We start from the raw sequence: 25,180 nt of genomic DNA, 5'->3' as shown, positions 1-25,180 counted from the left end.
TTTTAAGATTTTGAATAGCTCAGCTGGAATACTGTCACCTCCACTTGCTGGGTGTAACAGAATGCAATTTACTTCTGCCCCAACATAATGGAACCAGTTCAGCTGACTTGCTGAGGCAGTGCAGTATGTAACCACAGTAATTGTGTTATGTATAGTTAGTAGCAGATTGCATCCTTTAGTATAACACAATGGTTGTACACTGGTGAAGTGGAAATGTAAATATTTAGCACTGAAAACTGGAGAGCCAGTTTGGTTTAGTGGTTAAAGTTCTGGCCTAACAGTCAGGAGATTGTTCTTGTCCTGCTTTAGACAGGAAAATTGGATGGGTAACTTTGGAGCAGTCACTCTTTCTCCTTCCTCAGAAGAAGGGAGTTTTAGGCATGTTTACTGCCTTGAGTTACTTATAAAATAATAAAGGTGGGTGGGATAAAAATCTAATAAATTAAAATAAAAGAAATAAATATGACGGGACACAAAAATCCCTCTTGTTGCAGTGTTTTAATTAAGAGCTACTGAATACCATATCAGCACTGGCTGAAATGCTTGTGGAACCCCATGGTTAGTTAACAAGGGCACTACAGCAGTAGAGAACCATTCCATGCTGCTTCTGAGTGCGATTACTTCCTGTTGCTTTTAGTTCTGAGAAATCCCAAAGGTACTTTTCCAAAAGGCAACTGGACTTTCATTTTGTTGTTTTTTCCTTGAAAACAGTTTGTTTCTCATCCAAGAAGCTTTTTCAGAACTTTTGGAACAGCACCTTTGGGATAACCATGACCTAGATCAGGGGTCTTCAAACTTGGCAACTTTAAGACTTGTGGACTTCAACTCCCAGAATTGAAGAATTCTGGGAGTTGAAGTCCAGAAGTCTTAAAGTTGCCAAGTTTGAAGACCCTGATCTAGATGATTGAGAATCTTCATAGAAATTCTGAGAACTGTTGACTTGAAAAATCAGTGCACAACTTGATGGCTGGAACAAATGAGGAAATAACCAGACCAAAGGATTGAGAGAGAAAAATGGAGGAGGTGGTCATCTTACCAAGGCAAATATGATGGAAGTGAGAGAGTATACAGGTAGTCCTCAACATACACAATGGAGCCTGGAATTTTGGTCATAATTGTTGTAGCCCCAAGTCAAGGTCGCTTGCAAAAGGAAGACGACCTGTATTAAGTTCCTATAGCAATGTGTTGTGCCTCTATAGCAGGGGTCTTCAAACTCGGCCCTTTTGACTTGTGGACTTCAACTCCCAGAAGTCCTCAGCCAGGCACGCTGGCTGAAGAATTCTGGGAGTTGAAGTCCACAAGTCATAAAAGGGCCAAGCTTGAAGACCCCTACTCTGTCTATGGCATTTCAACTTCCCCCAGCCCTAAAAATCTCCTCCAAACGCAACGAACCGTCGTGTGGGAAACTGCCAAGGACGTGTAAAATGAACTTGTTTTTTTTTTTTTTTACACAATGGTTTATCCCGCGTCCTTCTTTCTCCTCTCGCTCTTGAACAGCCCCGTTGGTGGATCCGAATCAGGAAAGGCCCCATAGGAAGGCCTTCAGGAGCAAAAAAAAAAAAAAAAAAGGACGGGATTCAGCTACGGGTTCAGAGGGGCCAAACACTAGGCACCCCCGGCGCAGACCGAATCCGCCACGACTACCCGCGAAGGGGGCGACTCGGCAACGATCGAAAAGGCCGGCGTCACGTGACCGCAGCAGAAGTCTCTACTTCCCCCTGCGCCTTTTTTTTTTATTTCAAACCCCGCTTCGTCATGTGACCTGTTTGTTGTTGTTGCGGTGCTACGCTGGGCTGCTGCCCGCGTGGGCGTCGGCCGGGTCACGTGCTGCGTTTAAATCTCTTTCTGCGGTGGGGGTGGGGGCCGCTTCTATCTGCGGCGCCACTATGAGCGGCCGCCGCGACTGACGGGGGGGGGGGAAGAAACAGGAGGCGGGGGAGGGAGCAGTTGCTCCTGCTCCAAGATGGCCGACGAGGAGATGCCACTCCTCCATTCGCGGAGCGGCGGCCGCCGCGGCAACAACAACGGCGCCGTGGCGGCCGCTGACACTGAGAGCCCCGAGCCCGCTCTCAAGCGACAACGCCAGGCTTGGGCTGAGCAGAGCTGCGCGGCGGCGGCGCCTCTCCGAGGAAGGGCTGTGGACGAGGCCCTGGAGGGGGACAGGGCGGTCCCCGCCGCCTGTGTCAGCGGCGAGCCGAGCGAGGTGGCCACGCCGGCGGGGGCAGGAGAGGGCTGGAACTGCGCGGAAAGCGGGGGCCGGTGGTGGGGCCTGGCCCGAGAGGAGCCGCCGCCGTCGCCGCACCAACAGCAGCAGCTGCCGCGGGGGCAGAGCCAAGAGGAGGGCGCGGAGGCGGTGCCCGCCGGAGAGCCAGCGGAGAAGGCCATTGGCTGCGGGCCGGCGCAGTCTTCGAACGGCGCGGCTGAGGCGGAGAGGGCGCCGCAAACCGGTGAGAAGCCTCCGGGGAGGGACGGAGGGAAACCGGCCGAACCACCAGGAGCAGCGCCGGAGAGGCGGCCCGTCAGCCTTGACAGCGAGACCGCTTGGCGCCCGGGCGCTTCTCTTAGGGGTGTCTCCCTCCCGGCCCTTGACAGGCTTACTCAAAAGTTAAGTCGGTTCACCCAAACTCGGCGCCTCTCCTGCTTGTCCGGACTTCCTGGTCACTATCGATAGAGGCCCCCCCCCTCCCTGCAATCCCAGGCTCTTCTGCCTTCTCTAATGTAATTCCTTGTTGATGGTGCACGTGGTTGAAGAGCGAGCTTATTTTCATCCCACTTAGCTCAGGGGTCTTCAAACTTGGCCCTTTTTATGACTTGTGGACTTCAACTCCCAGAATTCCTCAGCCAGCGTGCCTGGCTGAGGAATTCTGGGAGTTGAAGTCCACAAGTCATAAAAGGGCCACGTTTGAAGACCCCTGCTCTTGCAGTTCAACGATGTTTTATTTGCACCATTTCCTAATGACGATGCCCCTTAATCATCTTCATTGGATTCATGAGAATTTTATCTAATGACGGATAGGAATTGAAGATTGCAAAGGGAAATGTTAGCTCTTTTTTTTTTTTTTTTTTTTTTTTTTTTTTTATTAAAGGTTTTATAAATTTTAAAAAAAAAACAAGAACAATACAGAACAAAAAACAACACATAAAAAAGAGAAAAAAAAAACATAATACATAAAAAAAAAAAACCCCCACCCCACACCCCTCCAAAAAACCCTCCTTCCCCCCCCTGAGCTAGGATAGGCAATATTATAAGAAATAAAAAAAAAAAATAAAAATTAAATAAAAACTTTATTTATATATATAAAAAAGATATATATATATATATATAAAAATAAAACTTTGAAAAGGCTATATAATTTTTTAAATCTAAATTAAAGTATAAATTTTATCCTTTTCCCAGAAAAAAAACTTTTCTTGTTGTTTGAATTTTAGAAATTTAAAATTTGCCATTTATCCAATAAGCTTTTTAAAACCATTTGCAAATAGGCAAGATCCAATAATATGTGCCAAAAAAGCCTCGCGGCTGTGATCAATTAACATCAATACAACCCTTTGTATCAATCTACAATACTAACAAATAATTGAAAGTGTTTTTTTCCTTCTAAAATTTCTCTCCCATCACATATTTTGCCAAATATTTTATCTCTGCCATGCCACCAATATGATAATAGGCTTCCCTTAACCACATCCCGCATTTGGTTGCACGTAGGGTACATAAGACATTTTTGTGGATCAAGGTGCCATTCTCCCTTGTTCTGACTTGAAATTTTTCAAAATATTTTAAAAAACAATCTTTCCAACCCGTTTCTCCAAAGTCTGATACAATCTTTAATTAGTTCCGTTTCTGAGTCCAATTCAACTAAAATTCTCTTAATGTGGGTTTGTCTTTGATCCTTCAGTTGCTTAATAAGATTTTCATCTTCTCTAAGAAAACCCACCTTACAATCCATCTTCCATCTATCTAGTAGTTGCCTATATTGGAACCAAGAATAAGTAAAATTTTCTTGTGCTAATTCTTCCCGTGATTTTAATTGCCAGTTTTGTCCATCCCATTTAAGTAACTGTCTATAGGACACCATATCCATTTTAACCCCTCTTTTTATTCCCTCTATCGCATGCCAAGGTATAGCCCATAATGGTACTTTAAAATCACTTTTATAATATTTTCTCCAAATCCTAAGTAAAGAATTCTTAAAATATGAGATTTAAAAGCCCAATCTATTTTTTTATTAAATATTAAATAGGCATGCCACCCATAAAGTAAATCCCATCCCTCTAGATAAAGTATCTCAGAATTTGTCAAATTTACCCAGTCACTAATTAATGTTAAAACCACCGCATCATAATATAATTTCAAATTTGGTACCTTGAGTCCGCCCCTCTCACGGAAGTCTTGCATAATTTTGAACTTAACCCTTGGTTTTTTCCCTGCCCAAATAAATTTATTGAGACCCTTCTGCCACTCATTTAAATTAATCTCATTTTTCAAAATTGGTAACATTTGAAACAAAAAAAGAAACTTGGGTAGAATATTCATTTTTATCACTGCAATTCTTCCCATGAGGGATAATTGCAGCTTTTCCCAATTCTTCAAGTCTTTCTGTACCCCGACCCACAACCTTTCATAATTATTTTTAAATAATTTTGCATTAGAAACAGACAGCATCACCCCCAAATATTTTACCTTATTAACAATCTCAAAACCCGTCGAGTTAACCAAAATCTGCTTCTCCTGACTCGACATATTTTTAGGTAAAATTTTAGTCTTATTTACATTAATCTTAAAACCCGAGACCAAACCATAATGGTGAATCAACTGTAATAAGTTTACTACAGAATAGTCAGGTTGCGGAAAATGTTAGCTCTTTTGAGTGATGCGTGAAGAAAATACTAATTGTTATAAAGCTGATAGTGCCGACTGTGTGAAGTTCCGTAGGGCAAGGGTTTTTATTAAAATTGGTTAAACTCTAGTCTAAAAGATACTTGTAATAGATTGATATTTTTTCCCTTTAACAAAATGGGCTGGCATAGACAGTAATTGTTTAATTTTCGACTGCAACCTTGTATGGATGTATCAGAATGTTAAATCAGTTCAGTATCTGCATCTAGGATAGAACAATTGCTTCACTATCCTGTTCTATAAATATTTGCTTGCAAGCCCATCCTATCACATAATTGGAATATATTTTTAAGCAAATACAGACAGGATTGTAACCTTAGTGAGTTTAAACCTATGGAATACATCTGAATAGCGATGAAATTGGAAGCCACTGATAAAGCTTCTTTTGAAATTAAGAAGAATGGTTTTTTTGAAAGCAAGAATTATTAGGGTAGTTTAAAAGATTGAAAAGTATCTTAAGATCATTTTTGACAACACATTCTAGAGAAATTATACATAGCATATTCATACAGCATGATGCAGAAAAAATGTTCTAAATGAATCTTAGGATTCATTTTCAACACTTGCAGTTTAAATTGTAGATATTCATAACTGCATAAGAGTATGTATTGGAAATTTGTTTCCTTGTACATCAGACATGTCAAAGTCGCGAAGTCACATGACGTTGCGCAACGTATCGGGACGGTTTGCCATTGCCGGCAATGGGGTGGGTGCAGCTTCCGGATGATGTGTCTGGCCCGCGGGCTGGCAGTTTGACACCCCTGTTGTACATCTACAGTAATTGCTATGTAGTGAGCAGAAATGTAAGCTGCACTTGCATTCTAAAGGTGTAGAAGATTTTAAAGGGGCTTGTACAAAATATTTTTAAAAAACATGTTTTTCTCAACCACACTTTTTCCATTAAGTGAAGATGCCAAAATTAAAACTAAATTTTATCATAGATTTGTTTCTGTACAGATTAAAACTTACGTTTACTGATTTTTATCTACCCAATACTATTATTAAACCATAGCTCAAGAATATTTTCACTTCCATATAGGCGTAGTGCAAAACAATATAGTATATTACAAATACGGTACTATTGTGTAATAACATTATCATTGTTTTACAGATAATATATATTTTAGTGATGAAGTTATTGCAAATGGCTTCCACTCTTGTGACAGTGATGAAGATGATAGAGCCTCTCATGCAAGTTCCAGTGATTGGACTCCAAGGCCACGGATAGGTAAACTTTAGTTGTGAATCTAGGATGGTTATTTCTCAATTATGACAGCTTTAAGAGTTCAATTCTCAGAATTCTCCAGCCAGCCTCTTCTGGAGTAAAAATTACCTCAGTTCTTCATTTATCTTCCTATCAACATTGAGGGCTTTGGGGTACTTTCTTCCTTTTATGCAGTCTGCCACTTGCTGTTTCTGAAATGTCTGTAATTTCAATTCCCCTGAGTTTAATAGCAGCTAAAGGTGAACAAAAGAACACCACCTTCATAGAAACATGGAACTATAGTGTTCTCAGTAATTCTTTCTATGGCACTTTAAATCCATGATTAAAAGTTAAAGGCAGAAATGTAGAATATACTTCAATCTCTTTAAATGAAGAAGCTTCTCAAATTGTTTTATATTGGAAATATTTCCCTCATCAGCTTTTTTACATGCTTATCTCCATGTATGCATATGAAAAGATGTTATACCGGTAGTCCTCAGTTTATGACTGGTCGCTTAGCAACCATTCAACATTATGACCTATTTGGGGCAAACAAGTTGACTTGGTTCTGAAGTTCTCTCCCCTCGTGCAGTTACACTTTGAGCACTCAGCAACACAGCTGCAAATGGTCACATGTAATTTATAGCTGGTTATTGGCAAGAATAGTCAACGCAAACAATGGGTTTGCCTGATAACTGTGGTACTCACTTAATGAGTGCTGCATAAAAAGTTGTAAAATAGTGTCAGTCACATGACCAACCTGATTTATGTCATCACAGGATAACAACTATAACAGGCAGCCTCCATATGGACTACCTGTAAAGGGTCCCATCTTTATAAAACACACACAGTTCATATTTTATTAGGGCAATTTTTTTTTATTTTGTGGAAGCAATGAGGGTGTTATAGATACATTTCAGGAGCTCTTTCTGACTGGCAGAGAGCTTAGAAAATATAAACGCGCACACACAAACAAAAAAGACAACTGGATGGGAGAAAATTGAAATCCTTCCAGAGCGAGAATGACAGGGCTTTGAATAAGGCGATTCTGGGTGTTGCATGTTCCTGACTATACTGATAAGATTCCTGATGTTAGTAGGTGAAGAAGCTTTAGGGTTGCTGAAATGAAAGTTGTCCAATATGCCTCTGCTTTTTATGACACGAAGTGCAATGTGTTTTCCTATTCAAAATAGAGCAGATGAAATTGCACAATTTTCTCATTTGTTCCGTCAGAAGCATCACAATTAAAATAAGTCATACCATATGGCATGAAATTTAAAATATAAAATACAAGATTAAAATATGTAGAAGTTAAAAGCTTCCCTGAAGAATGTGTGCTGTTAACAAATTCGGGCGTCCCCTGGGTAATAGCTTATAGCTGGCTAATCGTTTCAATCCAGAAGCACCTGAAGCATAATTTGGTGCTCGTTTTCTCATTTAATCTGTCTATACTATCTAGGATTCATAATTATTTTATTTTTCATAATAGGTCCATACACTTTTGTCCAACAACATCTCATGATAGGCACAGATCCACGTGCAATTCTGAAAGACCTATTACCAGAAACCATTCCTCCTCCTGAACTGGATAATATGACATTATGGCAAATTGTCGTTAATATTCTCTCAGAACCACCAAAAAGGAAAAAGAGAAAAGATATTAATACTATAGAGGATGCTGTGAAACTCCTGCAAGAATGCAAAAAAATAATTGTGTTGACTGGAGCTGGGGTATGTATTTACAAAGAGAACATATCATATTTTGATGTTTTAATATGCTCATTGAGTATAAATGCTATGTGAATGATTGCTCTGTGCCATATCATTGTTACTCCGGAGCAAATCATTGTGATTGCACATATGATACAGTGCAGCTTATGGTGCAGTTCTCATTTTGATAAAAGCATCGTATACTCTCAAATTTTTAATGAAAATACCATGAAAAATGTGACATTTGTGGATGTCAACCCACATTTTTCATGGTTATTTTGGATAAAAATTTGATGGATTATCAGCAGATGGGCTTATCACAAGTATATTGAGAAATTTGGGTACTTTAAAAAGTATGTACCATATATACCAGGGGTCTTCAAACTTGGCCCTTTTATGACTTGTGGACTTCAACTCCCAGAATTCCTCAGCCAGGCATGCTGGCTGAGGAATTCTGGGAGTTAAAGTCTGATATATACCAACAAATAAGCCCATGGACAGATAATGCAAACCTATTTTGGGGGTATATCTTGGCACCTGATATTCTCTGCTTATCTGACTATATACACTAGTATTATTAGTCTGAATTTCAGGAAACACGGCAGAGCATCATGCTACTACTGCTTAATAGAATCAGGCTGCCTGTTTTCCATTTTCGAGGAATGGTAATGACATCAATAAAATAAAGCAAGTATTACTTTACTTTGCAAGTTTAAGATGCTTGATTCTCTTAAGTGCTCGGGCTACAGTTATATTAGCATTCCCTCACATGGTCATTTTTTCATGTAGATTTAAAGAAATATGTTTCTTTTGCAATTAGACTTTTCTCATATAGGTTTTTTAAAGTGTATCAGTGAGTATTTCACAGGTCATTCTTGATAAAAGAACCTTTGTTAATTGCAATATTAGCAACTGTCAGCTATATAGACTATATTTTGCCATCCATTTCAGGTATCTGTTTCTTGTGGTATTCCTGACTTCCGATCAAGAGATGGTATATATGCACGCCTTGCAGTTGATTTCCCAGATCTTCCTGATCCTCAAGCAATGTTTGACATAGAATACTTCAGAAAAGATCCAAGACCATTTTTCAAATTTGCAAAGGTGCTAATTATCTCTTCGATTTTTTAATCTTTGGAAGATAATCATTTAAAAACTTGCAACAGACTTTGTACATCTAAATCTTTTTATTTGAACACCCCATTTAGGTCACATTGGGAAAGATCCAGTGAAGTTGTCCTGGTGAAATATTGTAGATCCATCAGCAAAATCGATTTCTCCCCCTCATATATCTGCTTGCCTCCAAATCTACCCTGGATGAGGAGGGGATTTGGAATAAACTTGAGACAAAGGAGAGATGTAATAGTTTGATACAGCACCTATTTATGGAGTGTACCTTACTATTTTCACAAACCCACATATACCCAATCAACCTCAAGTTGAGGTTCAACGTGAATAAAGACAGAGATAGACTAAATTACTAAATTTGCAAAATGGCATAGGTTTTCTCCCCGGCATAATGCATGACTCAAAGGTCCATTGAAGTTAGGGGATAGACAATTTAGGATAAAATTGTGGTAGCAAGCTATTTCATTAAATTTATTATTGCGACCTCCTCAGGCGGACCCTGGACTGCTTACAAAATATACTAAAAAAAAAAACCCCACAAAACAAATGACCAGACTAAAAACAGTCATTAAAACAAAGCATGACAGCCCCCATCTCCAACCTAACCAAAGCCTGGTACCAAAGCGAGGTTTTAAGAGCTTTTTGAAACCCTAGATAAGAGGCTGCAGTCTGTGTCTGCAGGGATGCTCTTATGGCGATGGGAGGGGATGCTATGACAGAAAAGATGCTTTTTAGATCCAGTATGTCATTTTGATGCACATACTGTGTTCACTTATTTAGTGCTAATATAGATTGTGCTCTGGGCTATTTTGCCGTTAGCAAAGTAGCTACAACAGTTTTCTGTCCTTCCCAATCAACATTTATGGAATTTGCAATGTTAAGGGCATGATTTTTCTACAATTAAGTTGTATTGCGTAGTATAGTCACAGCTCAATAATATTTGTGGGGAGAATTCTGCTGTCTTTCAGTAATATTTCAAGTTTGCAAAATTAAATATGAATTTGAAATTTGGATTATATATGTGGTAGCCTATTTTACCTCCTCAGAAGTGTGCTCTATTAAATGTGCAGGATTGCTCTTTCAGTATTCTGTTCCCAATAGCAATGGGAAGTTGCAGCAAGACATGATTTCCAAACTGTGCTCGCCAACAATTCATTTCCCTTAGCAAGTAGTAGATACGTAGTAGCAAGCAAAATTGCATTTGCTGCATCTTTCAATAGCAGTCTTTATTGTATGTTGAAATTGTATATGTGGCTGGATTTTAAACACCACCATGTAACATTGGCAGAGTTTATTGACAAAATCGTGTTTGCGGTTTTTTTGCAGGAAATATATCCTGGACAGTTTCAGCCGTCTCTTTGTCATAAATTTATTGCTTTAATGGATAAAGAAAGAAAACTGCTTCGCAATTATACTCAGAATATAGATACACTGGAGCAAGTTGCAGGAATTCAAAGAATAATCCAGTGCCATGGTAAGTGAAATGTACATTCTTTTCTATCCTAGATACAGAATTATAATAAAGATTATATGGGATAAGAATAATAGGAAATACAATTTCTTATTTCTTTTTCCCTTCTCACTTTAATGCATCTTCAATCTTGGGTCCTTTGCCAGAGGCCTGGGAGTTTGAGGGTTCTGTATAGTATCTTAGCTGTTCCTAGCATTGCACTTTTTTGGACAGAGAGCTCTGATGTTGTTCCTGGGATCTGTTGGAGGCACTCTCCCTGCTTAGGAGTCGCAGCCCTGGGTGAATCTACAGGCCCTAGTGCTTCTCTAGTTTCTCATACAGTTACCTGGCACTATTTATCATGACTGCTGTCTTCTGATCCTTTTCTGCTACCATGATATGTAGTTAATTGTCCAGAACCTGCCTCTGTCTTGATGTCCCACAGGATCTTAGCCCTCTTATTCTCCTTGACTTTCTGTAGTATCTCCCATATTCCTTAAAGGCAGCACTCCAACCACTACGCTATCCAGCCACTTGCTGGATTTCCTACGTTGCATACAATGAAAATACTGAAAGTACATTTCCCTGAATGGGGAAAAAACCCTTGACAACTCCTTTACTTGCTAGTGTGTGTGTGTGTGTGTTTCAGGTTCCTTTGCAACTGCTTCTTGCCTCATCTGTAAATACAAGGTTGACTGTGAAGTTGTACGAGGAGATATTTTTAATCAGGTAATTATTATTTTAGAACTGAGTGGAGAAAAAAAATCCTATATATTAGAAATACTCTTAAATACATTGAAAATATAATTGTAAGCATGAAAAATCTTTTTGTTAAAACTGATCCCTTACAATTTAAAATATAGCATTCTGTGAATCTAAATATGTGAATCGTAGCTATACAGCAATTATTGTGATCATTTTTCTTTTCAAAGAACCAGTTGTAGGCTCCGCAGTTGCATAATATATATATATATATACATATATATATTTAATTGTATTTGTATCTTATTAGTTCTCCATTTGAAAAAGAACGTGAGAGTTAAATGCACAGAATAGTTCATTGCTTAATAGCAATACTGAGTAATGCCATCTAGTACAAAGTACTGCATTTTTAAAACGAATCAGTTGAAATACCATAGTTTTGGAATTGCCCCTTAAAGATCATGTCCTAGTCAAACATGCATTTAAGAAGGATGGAAGAAAGTGTGCATGCTTGACCAGGACATGATAGCATTTTTCCAACACCCCAAACACTGTCACCAATCCCTTAAAAGACAGAGGAGTACACTTAAACTAAACCTTGCTTTTTAATAAAGCCAATGAAAGCTAAGGGCAGCCTCTCCTTTAATAAAGGTTTTCAAGTAAGACTGCTAACAGTTAACTCTTGATCTTCATGTATCAGATAGGGCTGGATTAGATGGCCTAGGCCAGGGGTAGGCAACTGTGGCTCTTTTATGACTTGTGGACTTCAACCCCAGAATTCCTCAGCCAGCATGGCTGGTTCAGGAATTCTGGGAGTTGAAGTCCACAAGTCATAAAAGAGCCACGGTTGCCTACCCCTGGCCTAGGATATAGTTACAAATTGCATATTATTACAAAATTTACAACATTACAAATGTAAAATCTGCCAAGTGTCAGAATTTCAGTTCTGGCTTTACACCACTGTATTTAACTTGGCTTCTGGTAAACTATACCTTTCTCCACCCGATGGTGTTAAGGATCATTCTTACTTAGAGGCTCAGGCTGAAACAGGTCTGACACCGAGTTTATAATAGCTCTGGAAATTATTAGCTGTACTAGAGTTCATTTTGATTTTCAGTAATGTTCCAGTGACATGTTAATGAAAGCTATAAGTAATTTGCATCTGTCCTTTTTCTTGGAATTTTTCCCCAGAAGACAATAAGATGGCTGGTTACCCTATAATCTGACACAATTGCTGTAATTTTAAGTTTTATAGGCAATTTCAGTTCCCGCAGATTCTTGTGATATGACTCCACTAGCCAGTTCCTTAGCTTCAAATATATAGCTTCTCTCTTTATAGTCCTGTGCAGAAATTCACACCAATAGGAACGTATGTGCTGCTTCATTCTTTTAGAAAAAGTTTGGCACTTATGAGTGGTATTTGTATAAAATGAACACTACTAATGCAAATTCTTTAATCAGGTTGTTCCTAGATGTCCCAGATGTTCACCTGATGAACCTCTTGCTATCATGAAGCCAGAAATAGTGTTCTTTGGTGAAAATCTACCGGAGCAGTTTCACAGGGCCATGAAATATGACAAAGATGAAGTTGATCTTCTTATTGTTATTGGGTCTTCACTTAAAGTAAGACCAGTAGCATTGATTCCAAGTGAGTACTGACTATGTATGTATTGAAAATAACCGAGAGTCCTTGTTTCAGTTTAAATTTAGTGATCATGGTGAATGGTGCCAAAAGCCATAGAATGTAGAGAACTTCATAGATTTGGAAGCATGTTAGGAAAAAGAAATATGTACATATTAATATACCTTAAATACAGTAGAATTAGGCAGAATTCAGTCATTTATATAGTTACCTATATTCCTTAAAATTATCCAGTTGTTAATAATTGACTTAATTTTTTTCTTAAATACATAGGTTCCATCCCACATGATGTGCCTCAGATTCTGATTAATAGGGAACCGTTGCCTCATCTACACTTTGATGTGGAGCTTCTTGGTGATTGTGATGTTATTATCAATGAATTATGTCATAGATTGGGTGGAGAATATTCAAAACTTTGTAGTAGTTCCGTTCAGCTTTCAGAAATAACAGAGAAACCTCCACGGCCTCACAGAGAGTTTGAAAAACATTTAACAGAGTTACCACCCACTCCTTTAAACATTTCTGAATCTTCTAGTTCATCTGACAGAATTCCATCACAAGATTCTCAGATGATACATTCAGAGCATTCTGGTCAACATAAAGCAGGAAATTCTGATGTTGCTTTGGAATCTAAAGAAATCTCTATAGAAGAAAAACCACTAGAAGTTCACAACTCTTTAGAAAATTCAGAAAGTACTCATGGTCAGTTGGAAACTACAGAACACGTGAAGGAACCTGGATCTCATCAAGAAGACAACAAAGAAAGAAGTGAAAAAACCTCTGTTGAAACAGTGAGAAAATATTGTTTCAATAGATGTGCGAAAGAGCAAATTAGCAAGCGGCTTGATGGTAAGTGCTAAATCTATTGTAAAACACTGCTTTGAATATTTTCATATTATACTTTAAAATAACTTTGCAGTATTCAGATATATCACTAACAACTCAGACTACCATGTAATTATGATATAGCAGTGTTTCTTAAACTGTTTTTGTAAGGGTTATATTTATCAATATTTAACATACTAAAATATTGATTAATTTGCTGCCATTACTATTTCTCACAATAGATTGATGAGGTTCTAATACAGTGGTTCTCAACCTTTTTAATGCCACGACCCCCAACCGGTCGTAAGTCGAGGACTAATCAACAAGTCGTAAGTCGAGGACTATTCAACTGGTGCAGCACCGTTTGCAGAATGGGACTTTTGGCGGGCTCAGCAGGGCAGACACAGCCTGGACAATTCCTATTGGCTTTTGAAAGCCAATAGAATTAGACTCTATTCAAGAGAGTCTATTCTATTGGCTTTCAAAAGCCAATAGAATAAAAGGGAGTAACACAGCTAAGGAAAAGGGGAAAAAAATGGCGGACTGCGTTGTTTGGCGACCCCTGTGAAATGCTCGTTCGACCCCAAATGGGGTCCCAACCCACAGGTTGAGAACCACTGTTCTAATATTATTGTTCAACACGGGCTGGCAAATAATTTAATTTTACAGATTCTTGAGAAGGTTTTGCGAACCCCCAGAGGTCCCTGGACCAATTACATTTTGAGAAACAGGACAGAAAATCTAAAATAAATGGATTATAGCCAAAGAGCCAATCAATTAGAAATGTTCATTTTTTAACTATTGTTAGATAATATTAAAAACCTGAAGTGAATTAACTATCTATATTGTAGATAAAAGTATTCTGGATAGTATTCCAAATTAATGGATGTTGTTTTTAATCAGTGTTGGTTTAGAGGAACGGGAATCTTGAGACAGGGCGCTTTGGTTCTGAATAGATAAGTACGGCTAAAGTGATCAGGTTTCAGGCTTGCAAGATCTACTTCACCTCATTCGTATCAACGGGTGCAGTGATATTCTTTATGATAATGGCAATATTAGAATTAAGGCCCAAGATTCCTATAAATTCAGAAAGTCTTCTACTTCAAACTTTCTTCTATTCTTGTAGCCTAGTTTAGAAAGTGGGTAGGAGATACATTTTGCAGAATATTGAAGGTTTAAAATGCTTTGTTTTCACTATTAGATCACCTAGCTCAAGAGATCCCATTCTGTTTTCAGCCAGCACAGTTCATATGACACTCCTAGAAAGCTAGGAATAGAAATGTCACTACTATCATGTTTTCCCGAAAGTAAGACCTACCCCGAAAGTAAGCCCTATCTTGAGTTTCAGGGGGTGGGCCTAATATAAGCCCTACCCCGAAAGTAAGCCTTACTTAAGAGCCTGCGCTGCCGGCGGGCTGCCAATTCTGTCTGGTTGCTACCATAGACACGAGATGGAGGGGGGAGCTGCCAGTACCCTTGTGATCAGGCGAAGCTGGTAGGGGAGGGGGGATCTGACCCACATGCCCCGCTAACTGGTACCCTGCCATGGCCTCTCACATCGCCCCACTGGTTCTCTGGCCGGTTTCGGCTGCTCACAGCATGATGCCACATCGTACATTGCGCCCACCAGGCTTGGCAGATCCCCTCCCTCTGACCCATGGGGGCACCTGCTTTCCAGCTCTGACGCAACCCTAACCCCCACTCCCCCAAGGGCAACCACAATGCCTAACCCCCACCTTAACCCCCATTCCTCCCCCCAGGACAACCACAATACCTAACTCCAACCCTAACCCTCAATGAAATCAAGTTTGACACTCCTGGTTTAATGGTGATTTAATTTAATGGCAGATTCAAAGCGAATATTTTGACCCCTGACAAGATGAGTTCAAAAAGGAAGAGCTAGTCCGTTGAGTTTAAAAAAGGAATCGTGGAGGACTCTCAGGGCACGACTCTTACAGCTTTCTGCAAAGAGAGCAAGTTGGATCTCCGTATGGTCCGAAAATGGTGAGCAGAGTACAGTAACCTCAGCCAACAGGTGGACGAGGGAAATGCCAAGAAGCGAAAGTGTGGATCAGGTAGGCAGCCATTATTTCCGGAACTTGAACACAACATCTGTGACTGACAGGAGAGCAAAGGCTTTGGTTGTGCACAGGGCTGACATTCAAGCATTTGCCATTGCACTGGACCCACAGTTAGAAATATCCCCAGAAGAATTCAGAGCACCACAACCCTGGCTGGATGGCTTCCTTCAGCGGTATGAACTCTCTCTAAGAAGATCAACAACACCGTTCAAGCTGCAGGATGTTGAACTTATTAAACATGCTTTTGCATTCATGTCCTTTGTTGATGGCATTGACTTTGCAAAACACCAACTCTCCAACATGATTGCCATGGATGAGACTACAGTGTTTATGGGCCAAGCATCTCAAACAACAGTTGTTGAGAGGGGTGCCTTGGCAATCTACATTCCCTCCATTGGTTACGAAAGTACACGTGTTACCTGCATTTTGGCAATTTGTCTGAATGGAACGAAAGTCCCATCTCCAATCATCACTAAGGACAAGAAAGATGCAATTGAACGTGTTTCAGGCATTTATGTCCTTGAAACTGAAAAAGCCTGGTGCACACAACCAGTGATAAGGCAGTGGGTCGATTTAATGCTGCCACTTGTTTTGCGAGGTGGCCAGAGAGGTCTGCTAGTCTGGGATTCAGCCAGCACTCACTGTGCAAAAGATACAAAGAAGTTCCAAAAGGTACGAAGAATAGATCAAATAATGATTCTTGCAGGAATGACTGCCTATCTCCAGACTCTGGATATTGCCATAAACAAGCCATTCAAGGACCATTTGCGCAGGGAAATCAGTGACTACATTGAACACAGAATAGAGAGAAATCAGCGTGGGAACTTTGTGAAGCCTAGCCTGCCAGAGGTCGTGACTTGGGTGAAGAATTCGTGGGATAAAATCACTGACAGTTGTGTTGCCAATGCACTACGAGCTGCATGGACAAGAAGTGCTCATTTAGGGAGACCGCTATTGCTGGACATGAGAGATTGGGGGCCAATAGTTCCACAGGAACTGGAGTCACAAGAGGTTAAATCTGGAATTTGGGGTTTGGGAGAGTTACCTTAAAGAAGATGATTGGGCTGTTTTTGAATAAATATTGATTGTTGTACATCACCATGTGGTTGTGGTTGCCCTGGGGGTGGGGAATGGGGGTTGGGGGGGTTAGGGTTGGGGTTAGGCATTGTGGGTAGGGTTGGGGGGAGTGGGGGCTAGGGTTGCGTCGGAGCTGGAAAGCAGGTGCCGCGTGGGTCAGATGCTAGGATCTGCCAAGCATCTTGGCAGTGGCATTGGTAGGTGTGACGTGGCTCAGCCGTAAGCGGCCAGTCGCAGAACAAGTGGAGCGCTGTGGGCAGATCTCCCATCACTGCCCACCCTCTTCATTTCACACCCTTCCGAGTCCCTTTAAAGCACCAAAGCGGCAGGTGGAGCACTGGAACTTGAAAGCACCTGTTTTGCAGTTCCATCGCATTTCTCTGTGGTCGCGGAGCTGGAGAGCTTGGCCCACCATCGCCCAGATGCCCTCGCTTCCCCCAAGCATTTCTTTGCTTACCTGATTTCCAGCTCCATCACGTTCCTCCATTGCATTCCTCCGCTGCCGTGCAGTGCCACAAACGTTTGTGGGACTAAAAAAAAAAGGTCAATTAATCAATTCCAACTTCTCGTGAAAAAACAAAAGATCTCGCAAGTTGGAAATGATTGATTGAACTTTTTTTTTTAAACCAACAAACTTCTTTTGTTTGTGGGACTGCACATGGCAACGGAGGAATGCGACGGAGCTAGAAATCAGGTATGGAAAGAAATGCTTGGGGGAAGTGAGGGCGTTTGGGAGGTGGTGGGACAAGCTCTCCAGCTCCGCGGCCGCAGAGAAATGCGACAGAGCTGGAAAGCAGGTGACAAGGAGCTGAAACAGGCCTGTCACTCTGCAGCAGCTGCCCAGTCCACCAGAAGGAAGGCCGGCATCTACCAATACTTACGGTGCCGGCACTTAGGGTAAACACAGCGGCATTCCGGCTCTGGTGGGGAAGGGGCAGCCGTCATGGGCACTGATGGCAGGACGCCTGCACCTTCCCCGATCCTCCGGCTCTCCAATGCCGCTTGGCCCTGGGCTGCCGCCTCCCCAGTCACCTCTCAGATGAGCCAGGCCAGTCCAGTAAGGTGGTCCCCCAGCATCCCTGGAGCAAAAGCCCCCTGCTCCACGCGGAGGAGCATCAGCCTGGCTACCCCCGCCTTCATGCCCTTCCTGCCGCCACCCAGGACTGCAGGGGCTGGGCTGGCACAGGAAGGGCTTGCCTGAACTCTTATATGGTATCTTTATCGTACCGTGGTTGGTCCGCCACCATGCTCCAAGGCTGGCCCATTGCTGTCCTGCATCTCTATCCCATGTACAGCCCCCCCCTCCCGCGCTCATTGCCTGCTGGTAATGTAAGACCTACCCCCAAAATCAGCCTCAGTGCTTATTTCAGAGCTCAAAAGGAAATAAGACCAAGTCTTATTTTGGGGAAAACGTGGATAAATGGATAAATTCACATTTCATTGCAACATCTCCCCAAAGAAAAATAGCATTTTCTCGCTTTTATAGAAGGATTTGAAATAGAGGCAATGAAAGTTTTAACTCATGTTGCCCTTGTTTATTTACTTAAAATCTTACTTTAATGTATTTAATCATAATGATAACTTTATTGTCACTTTGAATGTATACCAATCGGCATACATCCAAATGAAATTTTGTTGCATACAGCTCTCAAAGGGTCACCACCTCCAATATACACTCCTTGTTCGTGGCCAGCTCAAGTTTCAGATCGTCCATTTTAGTCTCTAGGGAACAAACAATGGCAAACAGGACAGATGGAAATGGAGCTCCATGTGGATTAGCCCTCAAATTAGCTTGTATTCTACATGACAACCTCGCCTCCTTTCCTTTTTCTGATCTTGTCTCTTCCACCTTTTCCTTAAAGAGGCCTTGCTTCTTTTCGCCCCTGGAGCATGCTGCCACCACCACCAACTCCTCCAAAAGCCTCTCTCCCTTCCTCTGGGCTGCTGACAGCCTCATCCAGCGCTAGGACAAGGCTGTCCTTCTCATGCTGTTAGAGAGGGCCTACTTTGGATCCTGTTGGTCAAAGAATTCTGACTGTCGGGATCCAAAAGAAGAGCCTGTTGTCTGCTCAGCACCCCCTCCCCTTTGGAACCTCTTACTCTCTACAGCAGGGGTCTTCAAACTACAGTTGAAGAATTCTGGGAGTTGAAGTCCATGAGTCATAAAAGGGCCAAGTTTGAAGACCCCTGCTCTACAGTAAGATCCGCCCTCAACCTCATATCCTTCTGCAACAGCTTGAAGAAGACCTGGCTCTGCCGACTGGCCTGGGGACCACACGGGGGAATTCTGCGCTGAGGGTGACTGCTAGATTGACGGCAAACTCCACTTCTCCATACTCTCTGCTCTTCACCCACCCATCTTTTTGATGTGTGATATATCAATATACCTAGATGGGCAGCGAATAAATTTAACAAATAAATAATTCTTTATGTTTGCCTTGCCTTAAAAGTCATGGAATCTGGTCTCCCACAAATAGAATAGGCCAGAGGCATTTTTAAGGGACGTAACGTACACAACGTATAGTTGTAAAGTTTAGACTGTTCTAATTGAAGTTAATTCAGAAAGGCTACGAGCCATTAAAAAGGAACAGGGTGTGTTTCTGAATCATTTGAAACTAAATTGCAATGAACATCATCCTACCATTAAATAGTTATAAAACGCAAGAGGGAAAGCCGAGAGTGAGAGAAAAGCAGGTTGATTTACTGCTGCGTTGCAATAGTTTTCTCTCAATCCTTTACGTATACTGACCCAAATGTTTCCTTATAAAAAATACAAAATATGGAGAACTTAGAACCATAAGTGTCATGCATTTATGTATGATTGCATTCTTACTGATGATGCCTTTTTCCCCTTTGTTGTTGATCAAATCTGTTTCAGGTACTCAGTATTTGTTTTCCCCACCAAATCGCTATATTTTCCATGGTGCTGAAGTTTATTCAGACTCTGAAGACGATGTCATCTCCTCCAGCTCTTGTGGAAGTAGCAGCGGTAGTGGGTCATGTCTGAGCCGAAGCTTGGACGTAGAAGAGGAGAGTGAATTGGAAGACTATTACAATGGCATAGAAGAAGAGGAAGAGGAGGCAGACACCCCTGACAGAGAAGAGGAGAATGGATTTGAGGAAGACGGAACGGACCTTCCAGAATCTGTTGATGAATCAATTTCCATAAATCAGACAGTAGAATTTGACAGTTCGTCAGACAAGTTGTAAGATAATTACTGATTTATTTTAGGAACTTTTCCACCAGCATTAGCAATTTGGGCATGTTGGAATGAATCTGTATTGAATTTAGAACAAGGCAAACAACGATGTTTATAAACATTAGAGTAGATTTTCATGCATAGTTTTCCAACTTTTCCAATTGACCTCTATAAAGACACCCTCAACACTAATCTTTATTGCATTTTGAGTTTTAAGTATCTTTTACTGTCACGTCATTTTTATTAATCTGTGTTATATGTGTGCGTATGTGTGTGTGTTCACACGTACACAATATTTTTTGCTTTATAAATTTCACCCTGTGTTACTTTTGAACCATTTAAAAAGCCATCAGAATATTATTATAAAGGGAACAGCTAATCTAGACCAAAGAATGGTATTGTTCATACCTGCTTTGCAACATTTCAATTTATTTAAAGCCTGTTTATGTTTCTCCTTAGTCTGCTGCTGCGAGAATATGTTGTTAAATATGAAGATTTTCCCTAAATACCTATGGCAGCTATGTTTTCTGAACTCTTCATGTTGGGTATATTTGCATGCAATCATATTAGAAGTTAAATAGACATCAGTGAGCACCTGAAAATTCCTTAGATTACCAGAAAATAGCATTTTAAAAAACTTATTTAAATAAATGAAAATGCTATTTTTAAAATAAAGGCTAAAATAAAGCAACTTTCTGTAGAAACATAATAAAGCTTATTGCCTTACAAAATTACAGGAAGAAAGTATTAGGCGAGAAATCATTAACCCTGTTAACATGAATATTTAGTGCAGGAAGTTGGTATATAAAACAATGTATAAAATCTGTGTGTACACTGCCAATATGTGAATATTTAAGTGTTGGAAGGTGTATATATAATGTTCAAGATAATAGATGAAATTTTTGCCCAAGAACAAAAGTGTTTCTATACTTTTCAGTACTTTTATACAAACATTTAATGAGAGCTGCTCTCGCATCCATGACATTCAATTTTACTTTAACTTTAAAGTGTGCTGCATAAAGTCTTCTATTCAGAAAATTTCTTACCACTCCTTGGTAGATTGATGTAGAGAAAAAGCAGCAACTGAAATGAATTCCAGTGCTGCTTAAAAACTGCCTCTTGAGATAGATGTGTCAAATGTTCCAGCTGTAGATTGTCTCAATCCTTTTGTGCTTTGTTTGATCGTAGGTCTTTTAATTTCTTCTTGAAACCACTTTTCAACTGGATCCATAGTTACCCCAGTTGCCCAGAATTCTTTTGCATTTCTTTAATATTCCATTTTGAAATATGTATAGAGCTGTCCTTTTCACACAGTCAGTACATCCAATTTATAACACAGCATAATGAAGTGTTAAAAATGGCATTTTGTGTTAAATCTGAAATGTTGGCATGTTTTCTTGTTGTCCAAGTTATAAATAGAACTTTGAACAATTACACTAAAGAATGCAATATGTTTAGCTTGGCATGCATGTCAAACTGTATTTGTGCTATAGGAGATATTTTAAATGGAAATATTTTGTTTTAAATTATTTTTACAGTGTGGATTATTTTCTGCTTTTATATTGTATATAGTGTCTTTTATGTAACCAACTGGCAGATGTTTTGTAGAAGATTGTTTAAATTGACCTAGCTCTCTTCCTGCAACTTTTGAAATACAAAACCAGTGTTTTATACGCAGTCTGATTTCAATCTATTAAATTGTTAACTTTTGGATGCTGTTACAATGTGTACACAATGTCTTGCATGCAGTGTTACTAAGCATGGAAAATAATATAGTTGGTGAGAAGTAATATACTGCTTCTCCCATTTTGCTCCACTCACTTTTTAAAACAATCTTTCCAGGGCCAGGACCTCTGATGCAATAAAGGCCGGGCCAAAAGCTTTGATCCCCTCAGGATGTGGAAACATCTGGCAAGCAATTTCTGCTAAGGATGGCAGAATTATCATAGCAACTTGGAGGGAATTTGTAGTTATTTGTAGATTGAGTTACTTTTTTTTACATTGAATATACCTCCATGGAATTTATGCCAGTTTTTTTAATCATTACCAGGAATTTAATAGTGCTATGCTACTTTCCTCATTGGTCAGACCCTGGCTTTGGTTCTAAAACACTTGAGCCCGCCATATATTGTGCACATGCTGTTTACCAGTGGTGTGTGTATGGGCTTTCTGTATCTCCAGTGGTTTGCTCCTATCTGATAATGTCATGCACTTAGCTTCAGTAGGTGTACATGGTCTTGATACTAGCAAAACAGGAAATACTAGGATGATGAGAGCAGACAAGTCCTATTGAGGTGAGATACCTCACTCACTGATGGTTTAGGAGGGTATCTGTTGTAGTGGGGGAAGATACAGATTGGGTACTGTATACTTGAGGTGAACTAGTCTGCCACTGATTTGCAAATATTTGCAGGCTGCAGATTCTCTTGATCTTTAGGTAGCTTCGAATACCATTTCTTCCCTTTTTCTACTTCCCTATGGTTACCACCCCTAGGCATTTTTCAGATGCTCTCTACACCCCCACCCCCCCAGAGAAGACCTCAGAATACATAGGCTTTGATCTGAACACACAGCAGATGAAACTAATATATGGACATAAAAGGTCACTGATGGACAAAACGGTTGTTAGTCCTTGTGATATCCTGTAAAGCAGGGGTTCCCAACCCCCAGCTTGCGGATCAATACTGATCCACAACTCGTTAGGAACTGGCCATGCGAGTGAATGTGCATGCATGGGATCTAGGTAGCACACAAAACCATGTCCCCCCCACCCTGTCTGTGGAATTTTTTCCCCCACGTAACTGGTCCCTGGTGCCCAAAAGGTTGGGGACCGCTGCTCTGAAGTCAGAACTTGTACGATCCTTTCCAAAGAGAAACAATTTTGTACTACCTGTTCAGAGTTATTGTTAAATGAAACTTTAATTTTCCACAATTTATTGGTTCTCTTATTAAATGATAGATGCCCCACTCCTTTTGTCTATATCGGGTAGGCAACCTTGGCTCTTTTATGACTCGTGGACTTCAACTCCCAGAATTCCTGAGCCAGCCATGCTGAGGGGAAAGGGAGAGGTTTCCAAGCTGAGCCATGTGGGCTCAGGAATTCTGGGAGTTGAAGTCCACGAGTCATAAAAGAGCCAAGGCTGCCTACCCCTGGTCTATATGCTACACTATTGGTAATGAAACCAAGTTTACCATTTGGGTCCTATAATAGCAAGATTTTAAAAATAACACAAGAAATTTAGCTATAGTCAAATAAACCTGGTTTTATCACACACCAGGCTATCTTGTTTGGGGTTCTTCTGTTGTAAAGCAGGAAGATGAAGAATAAAACATAAATACACATGTTTAACTGTTTATGTCAAGTTTTATAAAAGGATTAGGGGTGACATGATAGCAGTGTTTCAATATCAAAGGGGCTGCCATAAAGAGGAGCTATTGTCCAAAGCATCTGAAGGCAGAACAGGAAACAATGGATGGAAACTAATCAAAGAGAGAACCAACCTAGAACTAAGGAGAAATTAGTGAGAATAATCAACCAGTGGAATGGTTTGCCTTCAGATGCTGTGGGTGCTCCAACACTGGAGGCTTTTAAGAGGAAACTGGACAACAATTTGTCTGAAATGGTATAGGGTCTCCTGTTTGAGCAGAGCGTTGGACTAAAAGACCTTCAAGGTTCTTACTGTTATTCCTTCCAGGCATTTCAAGATAGATACACGTTATTTCAGCGGACCTGAATATATAATTATATCTGACAGGATTCAAATGAATTTGTACACATGCTCATCTTAAAATAATTTAGACCCATGACTTAAGCAAATTTTCTGCACAATGTTAAAAAAATGAGACTTTTACATGTATACATTATCCATTTTCATTCAAATATTTTTATTTTATGCTTGAATTGTTTCACCGCAATTTATAAATCTAAAAAAAATAAATATTTGTTTCACAGCTGAAAGTCACGTACTATTAACATGTAAATATTCAGGAATTTAATTAAACTTGACCCCTCCCCCCAATAACTCCACCTGCTCTGTTCAGTCATCACCTCCAATGACGACCCAAGTCCTTAAAAAACTCTGAACAAAAGTAAATAATTTAACCAAAATTTTAAAGCTACTCCAATAATTACCGTCTTTCCAGTAAGAAAGACAAAATCTTAGTTCTGCCCAAGAGAAAAAAGTAGAATTTGCTGATAATTCTGGACTTATGCCAAACATCCCAGTTTTATTTGGATTACCATGAATCAAATCTCAAATTTTAAGAAAGGTATTTTTCTTTCATAGTTTTAATTAACAAATCACAACTCCATGGACGTGTGAAGGAATTGTCAAAAAAAATGGCACTGACATCCTCTTGATTGCTTTCATTGAAAAAAAAGTTTCAAGATGAAATGGTTGCTATATAAATTTTCCTTGGTATGGTAAATCACTGTCTTTTCACCAAACCCATCTCCAAATGTGGATAAAGTTATTGTACTTGCTTTCTCTTTCTGTTTAACTTTAACGAAGCAGCCTCAGTTCCATAAAGCAATAAATACTCTATGGCTAGAGCTTATTTTATTTTATTTTTTTAAAGTCTTTTAACAAAATTAAAATCATTTGACTTCCAGTGATTTGAAAAGAAAAGCACATCTTTCACACACACAGCAACATTTTTGCAATATGTGAAATACTAAAATTTAGTTATGAAACTTCATAGTGTTTATTCCAACACTGCATTTTTATTGTTAAGATGGCAAAATGCAATTCCACAGTTCGCATCAAGACAATCATTAATAGAAGGATTTTTGGCTCCTGTTGAAAGAATCAGACCACTGAATATAGTTTATGAACAAGCTTATAATCATCACCACTTGGGTATCTCTCATTTACACTGCAAAGCGGATCTAAGCATTGGCTTAATGTTCTCAATTAAATGACTGGATGGTGCCGAGTTTTTACATTATACTAAATTGAAGCCTTCACAGTGATCGATTGCTTGGATCAACTTCGATCTGAGTATTTCCTTATTGGTATATTTTGGAAGATCAAGGAGATTAAAACATGTATGAGATACTGGAAGATATCCATCTCCACCTCCAGTTGGTTGGATAATAAGACTAAGGCTCTTCATTCCAAGTATAGGAATACGATCACTCCCTGTCAAAAACACTAAAAAAGAAGAAAATGGAACAATCTAAGTCAGATATCAAAGGTTTATCGCAGAGTACCATTATGTAAATATACAGAACTACAATGTAAAGAGCTTTTTTTTTAACATAC

At 39.9% G+C, this 25,180-nt stretch overlaps 2 protein-coding genes across 5 annotated transcripts in view; one reads left to right on the top strand and one right to left on the bottom strand.

Moving 5' to 3' along the window:
- The first annotated feature begins 1,924 nt into the window (after positions 1-1,924).
- SIRT1 (sirtuin 1) lies at positions 1,925-21,637 on the top strand. Its single transcript, XM_039324645.1, has 9 exons — positions 1,925-2,447; positions 6,009-6,125; positions 7,591-7,832; positions 8,763-8,915; positions 10,266-10,413; positions 11,039-11,118; positions 12,553-12,739; positions 13,007-13,582; positions 19,595-21,637. The coding sequence occupies exons 1-9, from the start codon at positions 1,964-1,966 to the stop codon at positions 19,924-19,926; spliced, it is 2,319 nt and encodes a 772-aa protein (XP_039180579.1). The 5' UTR covers positions 1,925-1,963; the 3' UTR covers positions 19,927-21,637.
- Positions 21,638-23,782: 2,145 nt separating this feature from the next.
- Positions 23,783-25,180, bottom strand: part of HERC4 (HECT and RLD domain containing E3 ubiquitin protein ligase 4) — a 47,340-nt gene continuing 45,942 nt past the window's right edge. For all 4 annotated transcript variants that reach the window (XM_039324624.1, XM_039324622.1, XM_039324625.1 and 1 more), the window contains one exon: positions 23,783-25,069. In XM_039324624.1, the coding sequence (XP_039180558.1) occupies positions 24,861-25,069 (209 nt within the window). In that variant the 3' untranslated portion in view covers positions 23,783-24,860. The remainder of the gene's footprint in view (positions 25,070-25,180) is intronic.

Source organism: Crotalus tigris, unplaced genomic scaffold, assembly GCF_016545835.1.
Source record: "Crotalus tigris isolate CLP2741 ecotype Arizona unplaced genomic scaffold, ASM1654583v1 scf7180000024304.1987388, whole genome shotgun sequence".
NCBI classification, from domain to species: Eukaryota; Metazoa; Chordata; class Lepidosauria; order Squamata; family Viperidae; genus Crotalus; species Crotalus tigris.
This window is presented reverse-complemented; position numbering and strand designations above follow the sequence as displayed.

Excerpts from the sequence above, each read along its gene's own strand:
- SIRT1 (XM_039324645.1), top strand. The coding sequence starts at position 1,964 with ATGGCCGACGAGGAGATGCCACTCCTCCATTCGCGGAGCGGCGGCCGC. Across the intron at positions 2,448-6,008 it reads GGAGAGGGCGCCGCAAACCG|ATAATATATATTTTAGTGAT; the intron begins GTGAGAAGCCTC and ends ATTGTTTTACAG. Across the intron at positions 10,414-11,038 it reads AAGAATAATCCAGTGCCATG|GTTCCTTTGCAACTGCTTCT; the intron begins GTAAGTGAAATG and ends TGTGTGTTTCAG.